We start from the raw sequence: 14,814 nt of genomic DNA, 5'->3' as shown, positions 1-14,814 counted from the left end.
AGTGAAATTATATCAAGCCTTTATAATCGTTATCATCATTGTGTAAGCCGCTAGACTCCGGCTGTAAGTCAAAGGCCTCTACCAGTGGTCTCCACCATGACTGGTGTTGCACTCCTTGTACCCAAACCACTGAATGAAACCGGAAACCATTCCGGCGACCTTGGCTGTATCGTCGATTCACTTAATGGTCTTACTTATGTACCTATGTACTATATATGTGATTCGCAATTCAAAGTTTTTGCTTTTTTTTCACGAAAAACTACTTCAAGTAGTAGAAGTGTTCTGTTAGAATCGTTAAATGAGGCTAACCGTTTACAAAATTAACATTATATATATACATTAGTAACAAAGTGCTGAGATAATGTAATCGCCTTTTTCCATTATCTCTTTCATTTGCGAGTCCGAGAAAGAAACAGCCACTTAGGCTATACATTTTTAGTGTGCGTAAGTATTTAGTGGAAGATACGTCGATATATATTTTTATTTTGTCTATCCTACATACATATACTGCCTAGTTTTTGAGATAAGATTGTTAAAGAGATAACAAGGCGTAGTGTATATGTTATATATTTTTATTTACCTTTATCTCAGTGTTACTTTTCATACATAGTAAATATTTTACTATATTTAAATTTTAAATTTAGGTTTGATTTAATATTAAAACCTTTTTATCAGTAAGTTTAAGTCTTGTGTCGCGTATTTTTAAAAACCTGTTGAGTAATAATAAAAATAATTAGATTCTAGTTCGATTAAGTACATTATAAAGGAGAAAAAAAAATGTGTGTGCTTTGAAATAATTTTCTAAAGCATATTGCTGATTTTGTTAACTTTTATGTCCCACCTATACTTTAATATACCACGATAATGTAGATAATAAAAGTGTTGATGCCTAAAGAGAGGCACATTACTATAAAATATATATTTATTCTTTTTTTACATCTTAAGTTACCAGTAGATAGCAATGGCATTCACAATCGTATAGTTTCGTCGTTAAAGTATTCTGTCGTTATAATTTTAATTTTAACTGTAAAAACTTTATGTAACTGAACTGTTGTATATTCTGAATGATATACAGCCTGTTCGTAATTATCAACTTCATTTAATACATAAAAAAACATTCACAATTCTAGCTCTCACAATCGAATATTCAATTACGTAAATCAACATACTTTGAAGACGTCTCTCAATTTTGTGTAAAGAAATATTTGATGTTTAATTTTTTTACAACCTTACTTACTTACGGAGTGTTAAAAGAAAGGAAACTTTTCAATTCTCAATATTTATTCTTCTGGTATTCGATTTCCAACTTTGTACTTTATAAAAATATTAAATTTATTACAGGGAAAACTTTTTGTGAAAAAACCACGATGGTCTATTCATTATTCAGTCCCTACGCTTTCGAATATTTATTAGTCTGAATTTTCAAATTCCTTTTCAGTATTATCTTATTTAATTTTGACAGTGCTCTGTGTTGTTAGTCTTTACTGCCTTTATCTCTAACAAAGTAATATTTTCGACTCCGACAATATTAAAAATTATTTTTGGACAATACAGAACTACAGAGGTTAGTGTCATTTAGGGCTTGAGAAGAATATTTGTATAAATTATATTTAGCGCTATAATATCGCCGAGTTCCATCTGTCCGCTAATAATTCTCTTTTGCAGTATCATGTTATCAAAATATCTAAAAATATCATCAATGTCATCGTGGTTTTAGCCCATAGAAGTCTACTTGCTTAGTCCTTTCCCAAAGGTATTTATGTAGGAATATACTCTATTCGCCAAGCATGGCAGGCGGGTTGACGATCGCAGTGTGGTATTAGATTACGCAGATGACACAGAGGGCAGGATTCCATGCTCTGAAAACTTGTTTTGTGAGCAGTAGCAATACTTTATAATTAATGCATACATAATGTTTTATGTAACATTGTATCATGGGAATTGAACCTGATCTACCATTATCTGTATTTAGTACATTTTTCACTTAGTATAATATTTATTTTAGCCCTCAAAGTGTGTAAATTTTAAAATGTTCTCGACGTATTATCTTAAGAGAAACCTCAAACCACCATATGACGTATTATTTGGGTTCTAAAAACCCTAAAAAGCATTGGATATATGACATTATATGTGGAGAGAAATAAATATAAATTAAATCTGCCTTTTTATTTCGGTTAAAAGTAATGGATATCTAATTAATTTTTTATTGTTTTCAAATTCATACAGGGTCTAGCCTAGCGGAGCTACAAAGCGGCGTGAAATCTACATCCAGCTACATAAGCCTGCTGATTACATCCATAATCGTTAATCTGATTATATCCCGTGACGTAAGATGACCTATTTAGGCGATATATCGCGAAGTTGAATGAAAGGCTGGACAACGGAAGAATTTCAAACATGGGGAACAAGTTATTCGTAAAAGTAATAAAAAGGATACGGCATAAAAAAAATAAAGGGACAAATTATTTTAACTTATGTGTGGCAACCATACAAGAAAAAATTATAATTGGATAATGTTGATACAAAATAACATAATTAACAAAATAACATAATTAATTGGATTGGTTTCGATTCTTAGTTACATTCAACTCATATTTAGGAAATACACGCTTGCGAAAATATTTTACAGTTGACTAAACTCTACTCAGTTTACTTGAGCTAATTCTATCTTATTAGGGTTGTCGGTTATAGAAAAATTTGACTTTAATTTAATTTAAACATCTATAGTAGAGGAGGCAACAAAAAAGTTATAATTTTTGATTTTTGGACCAATATGAATTTTGGTATTCAAATTTGTAACGTGTTATTTGAATTATTCTAAAAATTTTTTAAAATCTTTAGGTTTAGTTCCAAATCTGCCAATTGTAAACACTCAAATAAAATGTATTATGTTTTGTGGATAATTGTGGCAACATTACTTTATAAATATTGATATATACGATTACGTAGATAAAAGGTAATATATATAAATATTTAATATTATTTGTCGAGTGGCAACCCTAATTATAGATAAAATTAATGACTCGATAAAAATGTGTCGTAAGAAGTATATTAACTGTGAAGAAATATTATTTATTGTCACCAAACGAGAGTAACGTACGATTTTGTGGGTATCGATTTATCTCTCAACATGCCATCTTTTCTGGGATAAGATCATAAGTTCCGGGATAGTAATTGTGTTAGCCTTGAAGAGAGACCTTTCGTTGATTGATTTATTGATGATTGGATCTTTATTTATTGACGTTACTTCCCTCTATATAGGATACCGTCCAAGGATCCCCTGATTTACGAGGAGTGTCAGCGAAATTGGGATTGTAAATATTACATGTAGTTAGATACGTTATTCCTTCGTCTTGTAGTGTCTATTATAACTGTATATTTACAAATATTCAACAAGTCATACATCTATTTATTTTAAAATACCAAAAGGTCGATGACTTGTAGTTGAAATGAACTATTTTTTCTTGTAAATAGTATCATTTTTATTTTAGCCAGATAAATTAGCATATGTTTAATTTTTGATATCATTGTCTTTGTGGTATATGACTATATATATACATAAATATTTAAATAGATTTAAAATGTTAAATAATTTCACAACTGTATTGTGTTGCACTAAATGTGTTCTCTGAAATTATATGAATTGTACATATCACTACGAAAATATAAATATCTTGATGTCATATCTTTCAATGTAGTGCACTAATTTCTAGAAAATTTCTTGCTATCTTAAGGCATTATATAAGCAATTATTTTTTAAAAACTAACAACTTTTTCAGGTGAGATTAAATATTTCATTTACAATTTACTATGTTTAATTGGTTTATTGTAATATATTATTAAAGTAATTAAGACCAATAACATAATCATAAATATTAGTAACGAAATAAATGAAAAAAAAATATTGATAAATATTTGCTTTAGGTATGTAATATAAAAGATTCATATTCATCTTAAACATACAAAAATAAATATACAAATTTAATACGTAATAATAATAGTTAAAAATATCTCATATACCCTAAATTATTTCGATCAAAAATCTAAGGATCTTTGTTCTATTTTTGTGTCAGCAAATTCAAAAGCTATACTATATTCACCTGGCCTTGTACAAAAAATGTACTACCTCTCTTATTGGTTATAAATAACGATGTAAGGATGGGTTTACATGGTGATTAAATGTCAGTTTATGTTTGGCGGGAAAAAAAAACAAAGCCGATGTTATTTTATCGCTAAAAAAACTTTGATAATTTAAATTGTTATTATTAATGTAAGAAACCCGTAAATAATAAATATTTTTTGTTTTCGACAAGATAAAAATAAAATAGATAAGAATTCCGCAACCCCCAATATGCAAAGTTCTTCAAACCTGTCCTTTTCGGAATCTTTATGAAAGGCCTAAAGCCATACTACCGCTAAAATGGTGAAGTTAAAAATTTATGTAAGATATTTACGTGTTCGTTGTTCATCTGTCCCTTTCATATGCTTACAACTGTGGTTAAAGAGCAATATATTAAATCTAACAGGCGAATACAGTAAAGTATCATATTTAAATTGCAGGAATGTCCACATAAAGATATGATCAGTGAATCCAGGCACAATCTCCATTATGTTTAAAAGAAAAGTACAGTGTAAAATAACATATAGATGTAAACTACATATCTTAATATTTTTAAATATTTATTATGTAACTTCGTAATGTTTTTTTAAATTAAAATTTATTTCAGGTTTTGTGCCTTAGCATGTATAGACAATAGTGAAATATTTGTTTCTATATTTCTTATGTTAATTCTATGACGATTTATATATATACATAAATATAAGTTATATGATAAACATTTTAGAATATCGGTGCTTAAGTTGACTGTGGTTTCATTGAAGTAATTTGTTATACGTGTATGTAAATTATTGATGATAAGATTTTATAAATAAAGGATATTTAAAAATAGAAATGACTTTTTTTTCTGTTTGCGAGTTCGTTTTGAAAAAATAATGTTTTTATTGAATTTAATATATACTTATTGTTATATATTTAAAAAAAAACGAACGATTTGGCTATAGGATAGGATTTTTTAACAAATTAGGAAAAGGAGCAAGAACGTTTGTTTGGCTGCAATACAAAAGAATGGGTGTACACAAAGATTTGTGGTAAAAAATGTTACAGAGCATCTCCTTGGTTCCAATGGCCCTTGAGGTGGGAGGTGCTGGAGTGGCGACCACTAGCCTGTGGACGCGGTTTGGGCAGAACCACCCATTGGGTAGACTGACGATATTGTTGAGATCGCAGGAAGCTGGATGCGAGCAACGCAAGACCGTTCGTCGTGGGAATCTTTAATGGAGGCTTTTAATTACATATTTATATATAACATTTATTGTATAAAGCGTTCTTTATCAACCTCTATTCTTATAGTTTTTATTTATGATAAAATCATTGTAATTACGACACCAGAACCGGAATAAACATTTTTAAAAATATGTAGTATGTCAAAAATGAAATTTAACTACTTTAACTATAATTTTTTAGTAAAATCCTTAGAAATGTTATAGTTGTATATTTTACTAAAAATGATTAAATTTCTTGATTATAAATAAGCAAAAACAATTTTATATCGAGGAAAATGTTGTAAGTAACATTGTAGACAAAGAAACATAAAGTTAACTTGTGTTTGTAAATTCGTCATGTAAGCCCTGCCTTTAGGGAGTCTTCGAGTTTTCATCTGAATCGCATCGGTACTGCTGACACTAATGAACTTTCGAACCTGTATCAAGAAGTAATCACTAAGTTACACTGTAACACAATACATTTTGGTCTGAAAAAGCGTCCTCAACCCTTCTTGTGATTCCTGTGAACCTTTTACGTTTGAAATTGTAAATGCCTCCGGCGTTATAATTAACAAATGAATACGTTGCTTACATTTATTTCAAATGGCAATTATATAAACTGTAAGAAATCTTTTGTAGTAATATTATTACAGCAGCAACCAAAACGTAATTAAATTACGAATTTATTGTTTCGACGAGGAAAAATATTTCATGGATGTACTCAATATTAGAAAAATATAAGGAAAAATTGGGAGAAAAATGAGATACCCAGTGGCAGTATTATAATGAAACAGACGAGATGAACGGAGTCGCGTAGTTAGCAAATAGACATCCGACATGTCGCGTATATTCTTTTTTCGAAGGATATTTTATTTATCACATTGTTATACTATTTTTTATTATAAAATCGTAGTATTTTACGTAATAAAATGTGCCAATATTTTAAAGGTATAAGGACACTCTTTGTTAAATTACGACCCAATCTGTTAAAATAGTTAATTATAACTGTCTTTATATTAGAACGAGGGAAAAGATTTCTTATTAAATATTACGTACAAACTTTTTTTTTCTTAACTTAAATTTTTTTCTGCACTATTTATATATAATACTACTAGACTTGTATAATATTAAAAATCGTCCATTTTGAAATTCAAAACCTGAAGTAAATTTCTACTGCAACAGCAAAATATCACTAACTTCTTCCTCTTCCTTTTTAACCGATTGACACCCACGGCTGGGCATGTGCCTCTCCCACAATTTTCTATAGAGGAATTTACCATAATCGCCACGCTTGGCAGGCGAGTTGGCGATCGCATTGTGCTATTATGGTACCCAAAGGAATACTGCTGGCCATCCTCTAGAAACTTGTTTGTGAGCAGTAGCAATCCTATATAAATAACGAACAAAGTGTAAAGTATATAAGATTAGATCGACGATTATTAGATCTACGAGAAAAAAAAATGAAACAAAATTACACCTATACGCAGTAGTTAAATGTAAAGTAACTAGTAAATGTGTGTCAAATTTTAAAATACGAAGGAACTTTTTCTTTAATTTATCAAAACACATGACTACTGTGACTACGATGTTCTTCCTGGATAATACAGCCTTATATCCTGAACACACAGTTACACAGGTATGTTAACAGGCTACGGGTTTAAACTTTTGTAGTTGGCTTTATGATAGCTCTTAAGCATTACAATGTAATTTATTGTAAAAGTGTACATATTTGCAAGAAGCTAACAAATTTTTGAAGCCGAGATTAAGTTCTACTATTTTTGAAGTTCTAACCATGTCTACGCATTTTATAAACTCATGTACACTGATATAAATTAATATTTATCAGTGTAACAGTAAATTGCATTAAAAAACAATTATTTTGGTGCGGAGTACTAAACTGAATTAACGTGAAATCCATTAAATTTATAGCAATTGCACGGGTAACAAATTAGCAGCGCTCGACGGTAAATACTGAGGCGCGATTATCTCTTAATCTGAACCGGAAAACGTCACCCTAGTCTTAGCTTTACGTCGACATGAGAACCTAATTATCCACTCAGCTCTTGAAAGATGAGCAGTCTCGAAATGTATACAGACATAAATAATGAAAAACTATTTTTAAAATTTAAATAGTTAACAATATTTAATTTAAAAATATAGTAATCTAAATTTTGAAAAGATCTTTCTATTGTCAGATGTCTTTTCTGATTGTGTACCTCCAGAAGATATTGATCCGTCGTATTCCTATATAAAAAATATTTTACCTAAAACATTTATTATAAAACTGATCATTTTATACACGGTATTTAGAAATCAGTGTGAAAGGAAAATCAGATCAATGTGTAGCTCTCTGTCTATTTGTTTACAACTTTTATATATGTTATATATAAAAAAGATTTTCTATTTACAGAATCATATACCTCATCAATCTACTACCATAGGATTTAGAGACTTGAAATTTTATAAAAATATTCTTTTCCCTAAGGAGAGTTTAGCTAAGAAAGGATTTTGCGAAATTTTCTCCGCAAAGAATTGAGGCAGCGTTCATTAAGATCGCGAGACAGCTGGGAGACATCGAGTATATTTGTATAGCAACAATTGTAAATAATATGTGTGTTACCCGCTTTGCCAAGAAAAAACAGTAATAACAACTAATTTTCTATAAAATCACGGACAATCACATAAATCCCCCATTAAAGCTTTTCTGCGCCGTCGCGGTGCATTGTTATTAACCTACCACCTACCTAATAATGAGCAAATAAGATCTTCACCAGCTTGTATTTCTGGTAATGACTTACGAATCCCAGACGTGGTTGCACACGATGGACTTTATAAAGGCTCAAGTTTGCCTAGAGGGCAATGGAGGAAACTGTACCTGTGGTTTCGTTGCGAGATCGAATAAATAATGAGGAAATCCGCTTAATTACCCAGTCTGCTGACATAGTTCTAAGATTTGTCCGTCAGTAGTGGCAATGGGTGGACACATCGTTCGAGAAAAGATTGGCCGTTGAAGCCTTAAGGTTCTCAAATGGCAACCACGAGCCATGTCTACGGAGTGAGTAGAAATGCCCGTAGGCGAACGGAAATATGTAAGTAGGAAGTCGCTGAAAGCAGGCAGCGCAAGGCAGATCATTTCACAGTGGACGTTTATTGGCTGATATGATTTCCTTTCGCGTTGGATAGGCGTTAATTAAAAGTAATGCATATTTAATATTTTCCTCTTTAGCTTTTATAGGTATAGAATAAAATATACAAAACTTGTAGAGAACATTTATAACCATTTTAAAAATTACTAAGAATGCATGGTGTGATAAGATAAAATAATATTTTCTACATTGGAACTTTGAACTCTTAATGATAGTCAACTTAGTTTTAACTTATGTTGATCTTTGCAAGGCATTATAGTTGTGGAGAAGAAGCAGAAAGAAACTATAACAACTCATTATAACAAGTCATTACATCTATAACGTCTTTTGAATGAATAGAGAAAAAAACTAATAATGATTGAAAAATAAATTTCATTAAAAAGCTTTTTACATTATTGTTTTAAACTTTTAATTAATAAGTCTCCACTTGTAGGCAGGAGCTATCTCCTATCTATATACCCATCAATCAAAAGACGCAACCTGATTTGTAGCTTAATGAGATTTCATTATTTTCAAGACTCTTTTGTTACAAAACTTATATGCACAAATTTATTGGATACAGACGTAAAAGCGTTTTGACGCTTTGATGGACGCCGTGATGGATAAAATCTATAATTTCGGATAGGAAACACAAAAGACATTTTTACCGGTAACAAAGAGGCAATAGTATTCTATTTAAGATATGCTGGCTTGCAGTTAGCTACGAATCAACCTAGATATTTATTACATAATAAAGAATAGGTGATATATCTTTTTTATTTGACATTTAGTGATACTTACTTTTCAAATTTTTTCTCTTTATCCAAATAAATCATTTCATGAACTTTGCACACGGATTGGGTCATCAAGAAGTCTATAGTCAGAGTTCAAAACTGTTAAGAGAGTAAATACTCACAAGTTTGTTCTGCGACCGATCTGGTTTTTGTTCAGTAGCGATAGCCGGTATCAAGCAAACTTTTTTAACAAGCATTTTTTTAACTTTCTATCATTTGTAGAATAAACAAGTAACATATAGAGAGACATATACCTCCCCTATATATTTTCAAACCGACCAGCTGGAACCGGACCATATCAAAGTCATTTGTCAATCTTGACAGTGAACGTGAAGAACGTTGAAGTGAAGACCATGAACCAACAAGAGCAGCATAAGATGTCTATCCAAAAGGTTGACAGTTAAAATCGTCATTGGAAAATGCTGGTCGCTTCCAACCAACAAGACGCACGGACTCGACATTCATATACTATCGTCATTGTTTCCAGACAGTTATAACTTAGGAGATAACAAGATAACAGTCAATAGGTTTACTTTAGGTAAGAATGTCTTCGTCATTGCATAACATATATATATATATATATATATATATATATATATATATATATATATATATATATATAAGTTGAGTAGTTCACTAATGTTTACATTGTATACCGTCTCTTATGTCAGGCCATATGAATCTGTAAATAAAAAAGCACTTTAGCGAGTAAGCTTTGAAACAGCTTTACATTTTACGAGACACATTTTAAGCTCGAACAAACTATCCCGACTCCAAGTGAACGTGAAATTTATACCGGATGCTCCTCGATACTTGAGAAAACATTTCTAAGTATAAGTTTTTTACTTTATCGAGATACTTGTTTGCAGAGTGTATGCAACGATGAACTTTGCTCGCGTGTGACGATGCGATGTTTTGTGTTTATTCATTGAATTGCTTTACAGTATATTCTTTTGTGTGATGTTTCCCACGAGGTTCCTAATTTAAATTGTACGTGTAATATGTTCTAGATTATTAGTCTATAAATTAGCTATTTGGTGTATATACTATATATATGTATGTATAATATAACAACTAATAAAATTCAATTATGTGGAAGACTCCGTCAGCTTGTCAAACAACAGCTTTCGAACCTTCGCTTTAAAGACGCAACGATTCCTGGTCACCCTAGTATCGAGTAGGAGCGTATTCCAGAGAATGATATATTGTATTTCGAAAGAGTGTGTGAAGTCGGTTCTATAGAGAAAATCTAAGTAGACGATTGCTCGAGGAGTGAAACATTTTCTATATATACTATTTTATTTATTGTCCCCGCTGTTGGGGACCTCTCGTTCCCCTATCTCGTGTGGGACAGGGGCTTTTTAATTCCAGTAATTTATTCATATTTTTATTATTATCATTCTTCTCTTTCATATATCATCTTATCTGTCGTACTGTTTCTTTCATTCTACAATTTTCCCAGTCTTTCTCTTTTATTCCATTAGCCATACATTCATCCTCAACCACTACATTCTGGTTTTCCTTACTATTTTATTTTGCAACATTATTTATTATTCAAATATTTAACACGTATTTTCTGTGTAATTATCATCTTATATTATACTATTTATTACACTATTTTTGGTACTACTATATTCCTTTTATTTCTATATTTTAGTGTTTGTTTTATTTTTACCTATTGCATTTATTACCACCTACCTGCAGTAGCTGAGGAAGCATTCTCTCTCCTCTTCGTCTTGCATGATGGCCGAGATATTCCTTTCCTCTATCTTTTTGTCTATCCGGCATTCGGAATCTGCGCGCAGTCTTCCGAACGCCGGACAGTGGGCCACAAGGTGGACCACGGTCTGGCCCACGGCCGGTTCACAGAAGCACAAGGGGTCCTCCTTGAGCTTGAACCTGTGAAGGTACTCAGGGAACCCCCCGTGACCCGTGAAGAGCTGGGCCAAGACCGTATCCATCTCGACACTATTTAAGAACTGGAACGACTATATATTAAAATTAATAATTACTTACTATGTCCACGGAAGTTTTGTACTACCAGAAGGTATTAGCCTCTCATATTACAATGGAAAAAGATATTAATTTAATACATTTCGTAGTCACTTCGTATAGGGCGATTGTAAATTCGTCCACCAACTGTCGTTTGAACTACCAATAGCCGATCCAGAAATTAAACAAGATTTTCATCAATACATTATAGCCGTTTTTGCTTATATGCATGAATAATCTTTCTATCTAAATGTGTAATAGCCCACATATCTTTCGAAACTTATAAAAGAAATTTGAGTAACATAGACATCCAATTGTTTCGGGAACAGTAGTTTTTTTATTCGTTGTATATATTCGTTTAAATAAAAATGTTAGAATAAATTGCGTAGGTCCCTCTTTGATTTAACACCTGTCTGGTATTTCCAATTGCAGCGTGGTGCATTGCGGTAACATATTTCAATGTACAGTCTACAATAAAAGTCCTTTGCTGAATATATGACCAAATTTTCATGATTTATAAACATGAGTATATCAGTTATGATATTGCTTATTAAAGAAATTAAATTTTAACTTGAGGAAAATTATTAAAACGTTTTTTTCTTCTACATCCAGTCTTTTAGTTTCAATCTTAATAATACAAATGCTTAATGATCAAATATATTTTCATATTAGTTTCTAACTATCTTAACTTTATTTAAATTTGATTAATTTTTTTATTGTAAAATGCTCCATTTTAGACATAGAGTACTGCGTTATATTAGCTTCGTATTTTCTCTATCCATAAAATTTTATGTAAAAGTCATAAACCTCTGACCTATATAGACCTCGATCATAGCCTTTCAATAGGACCAATTGAAAGCGGCCTGCAACTAACGCTTTCTAATAATCTTAACAAGATCGTCTATTCACCTTACTGATGGATTCCTTACGCTGCGGTTGCCGGTATTCTTCTCTTCTCTTCTTCTCCACTCTAGAACCTAAAGGTCCCAATAGTCATCTACTTGCTGAATTTATTCGGCCCCAAGCCACTTTAATTTTCCAACCCACATGGCTATATTAGTTACTTTCGGGCCCCTTATTCTTATTAAAAATTACGGGAAAATCACGATGGCTATCCTTCTCCGTGGCTCGTGGAGGACTATTGCTTGCTTGGTAATGAGACCCAAAGTGAGAGAACACGTTTCATTGACGTGCATTTTTCTGATTCTGAAACACGGTTGTTAAAGGGGCTCAGTTTTCATACAATATACTAGGGCAACTAGCAAAGGAAACGATCCAATAATTACTGATATCAAAATGAGTCTACATTTGCTGTAATAAGCGGTATCAATGGAACAGCAATCAGGACGCAGACCCAATCATCATAAACACATTTGATTTGCGATAACTTTAAAATATTGTTTTATGTTTTATATGCTATCACCATATATTATAACTTTATTGGTTACGAAAACGTGCCAACGTATCTTTAAGCGCAAACGATGTAACTTGTAACAACGTAGGCGTTCGTAGAGTTTCGTAGCCTTTCGTAACGCAAAATTCGTAGCACGCAATAATAAGTAATGGGATGTACTTATCCTTTACCACCATGTTAAATTTCTTTACCCCTTTGTGAACTAAAAAACATTCATTCTGACAACAATTTCATTGAAAATATCTCCCTACAATGGCTTCAACTCCACATTTCTCGCTGATAATGCCTTCACAGTGTCACAGTTATCGCTCGACATCAAATGAACTGTGAATTCTATTCTCCGTTATCGTTCCAACGTAAAGAAAAGTTATTTCAAATAAGTGAAACTTGTGTATGCCATTTTTCGAGCACGATGTCTGTTATGTGAAAGTTACTTTATTATAATCACGTTTTAAATATCAGAAAATCACATGAATATTTTTAATAAAAACTAATTTCACTCAATCTCGCATGTTAGTAAGTTTATTTTACTTTCGAATTTATTTTCTTTTATTTATATTATAACTTCAGCAAACAGAATTTAATGAAAAATAAATAAAAAAGCGTAAAGTACAGCCTTAGATACAATGACTAAGCTATCTCGAGAGACATGAAAATAAATTAGGTTATGATTCAAGAAAAAAAGACGACCTTGTTGTCGGTAGAAGTTGAATGCAAGCCTCTTCATAAAACCTGCCTAAGAAGCCTATAACCTGCAGTGGGCATCATATTGTACACATACAGTATTGTATATTAAAATCAAAGTTTATGAATTCTACTACTTGCTCGGATGAAATTTATTCACGTCGACAATAATTGTTAATAATTATTTCCAGTTTTTCTGTATGATTGCTGACATTTTTTTTGTTTCAATATGCATACACTACAGTTAGCGTTAAGAACAAAATGGAATATAGTTGTCAGCTTAACTACACCCCTCATCTGTAACGCTACAACAACATATATTTTCACTTTAACTAGACAAAGCTTTTGGTTACTCAACTCTAACTATAAACAACACTTAACTTTATTCAAATATTTTAATTTTCATTCATATATCACAGGGCTTCTTAAACTAAGGGTCGCGACCCTAAATGGGGTCGCGTAGCAAAATTCTGCGGTCGAGAGATTTTAATGTCAAATATTTATATATACCATTGTATAACATCACTAGAGTTGGTGGAATACAGTGGACTTGCAGCGTCTAGACACGCGCATTTGTTGAATGTTTTAAACTAATATAAATACAATTTTATAATTTTTTGTGCAATTTTTAATTTTAGATTTTTGTATGTTTCAAAACGAATTCTAAAACTACATATTTTCATATGTATGTGTATATATAACCTAATAAATAAATCATGAAAAATATTAATTTATTTTTCTTATATATTTGTATGGGGTCATCAAGAAACTCGGTATCATAAATGGGGGCGTAAATGACAAAAGCTTAAGAAGCCCTGATATATCACGTCAACCAATAGACGGCTGTTGAAACGTATAGAACACATTCATAGATCGCCCTAATGGCCTGCAACCTTGATTTCCTTCGTAATATTACACAATTCCAATTAATTATCCCAAGGCTTTTTTTATAGTTACAGGTCACGCCTAGGTTGGGTAATCATTTCTCAGAGATATTTCTTAGATGTTAAATGCTGTACATATGGAGCAGGCGTATGGCCGTAAATGGACTTCCTATGCCTTAAGTGAAGACGATGAGGCTTTATTTAAATAATTATTTGTTTAATTAGTATATATAATTTAAGATATGGTTTCATCAAGTAGTTCCATCTAATATCCAGTGAAAATTCAACGATTTAATCAAGCGAACTTATTCGTGTTATGTTATATCTCTGTTGATAGTACAAAATATATATATAAAATGAATGATCGCTTTTGAACGACAAATTATAAAGAAACGATGTATTTACTGAAATGATAATATTTTGAAAATATTTTTTCGGTCTTGCCATATAAATATTGGTACAATGAATGACAATATTTTTTATTGTATGTAATATTTATTACTTTAGCGGTATGTTAGTTTATAACTTAAATATAAAGCCATAACATGTATATAAAGCATATTTATAGGGGTCTTCTTTGGCTGCTATACAGGCCTATA

At 31.3% G+C, this 14,814-nt stretch overlaps 1 protein-coding gene across 1 annotated transcript in view; it reads left to right on the top strand.

Annotated features, from left to right (window-relative positions):
• The window catches only part of LOC137920455 (uncharacterized), a 42,533-nt gene extending 37,198 nt beyond the window's left edge, over positions 1 to 5,335 (top strand). The window contains exons 8-9 of the mRNA XM_068763822.1: positions 2,227 to 2,327; positions 5,165 to 5,335. Coding sequence (XP_068619923.1) covers positions 2,227 to 2,327; positions 5,165 to 5,335 — 272 coding nt within the window. The remainder of the gene's footprint in view (positions 1 to 2,226; positions 2,328 to 5,164) is intronic.
• The last annotated feature ends 9,479 nt before the right edge of the window (positions 5,336 to 14,814 follow it).

The sequence above is a fragment of the Battus philenor genome, unplaced genomic scaffold (assembly GCF_028537555.1).
Source record: "Battus philenor isolate CCGP_79_NKW_IND1 unplaced genomic scaffold, ilBatPhil1.0.hap1 SCAF_18, whole genome shotgun sequence".
NCBI classification, from domain to species: domain Eukaryota; kingdom Metazoa; phylum Arthropoda; class Insecta; order Lepidoptera; family Papilionidae; genus Battus; species Battus philenor.
This window is presented reverse-complemented; position numbering and strand designations above follow the sequence as displayed.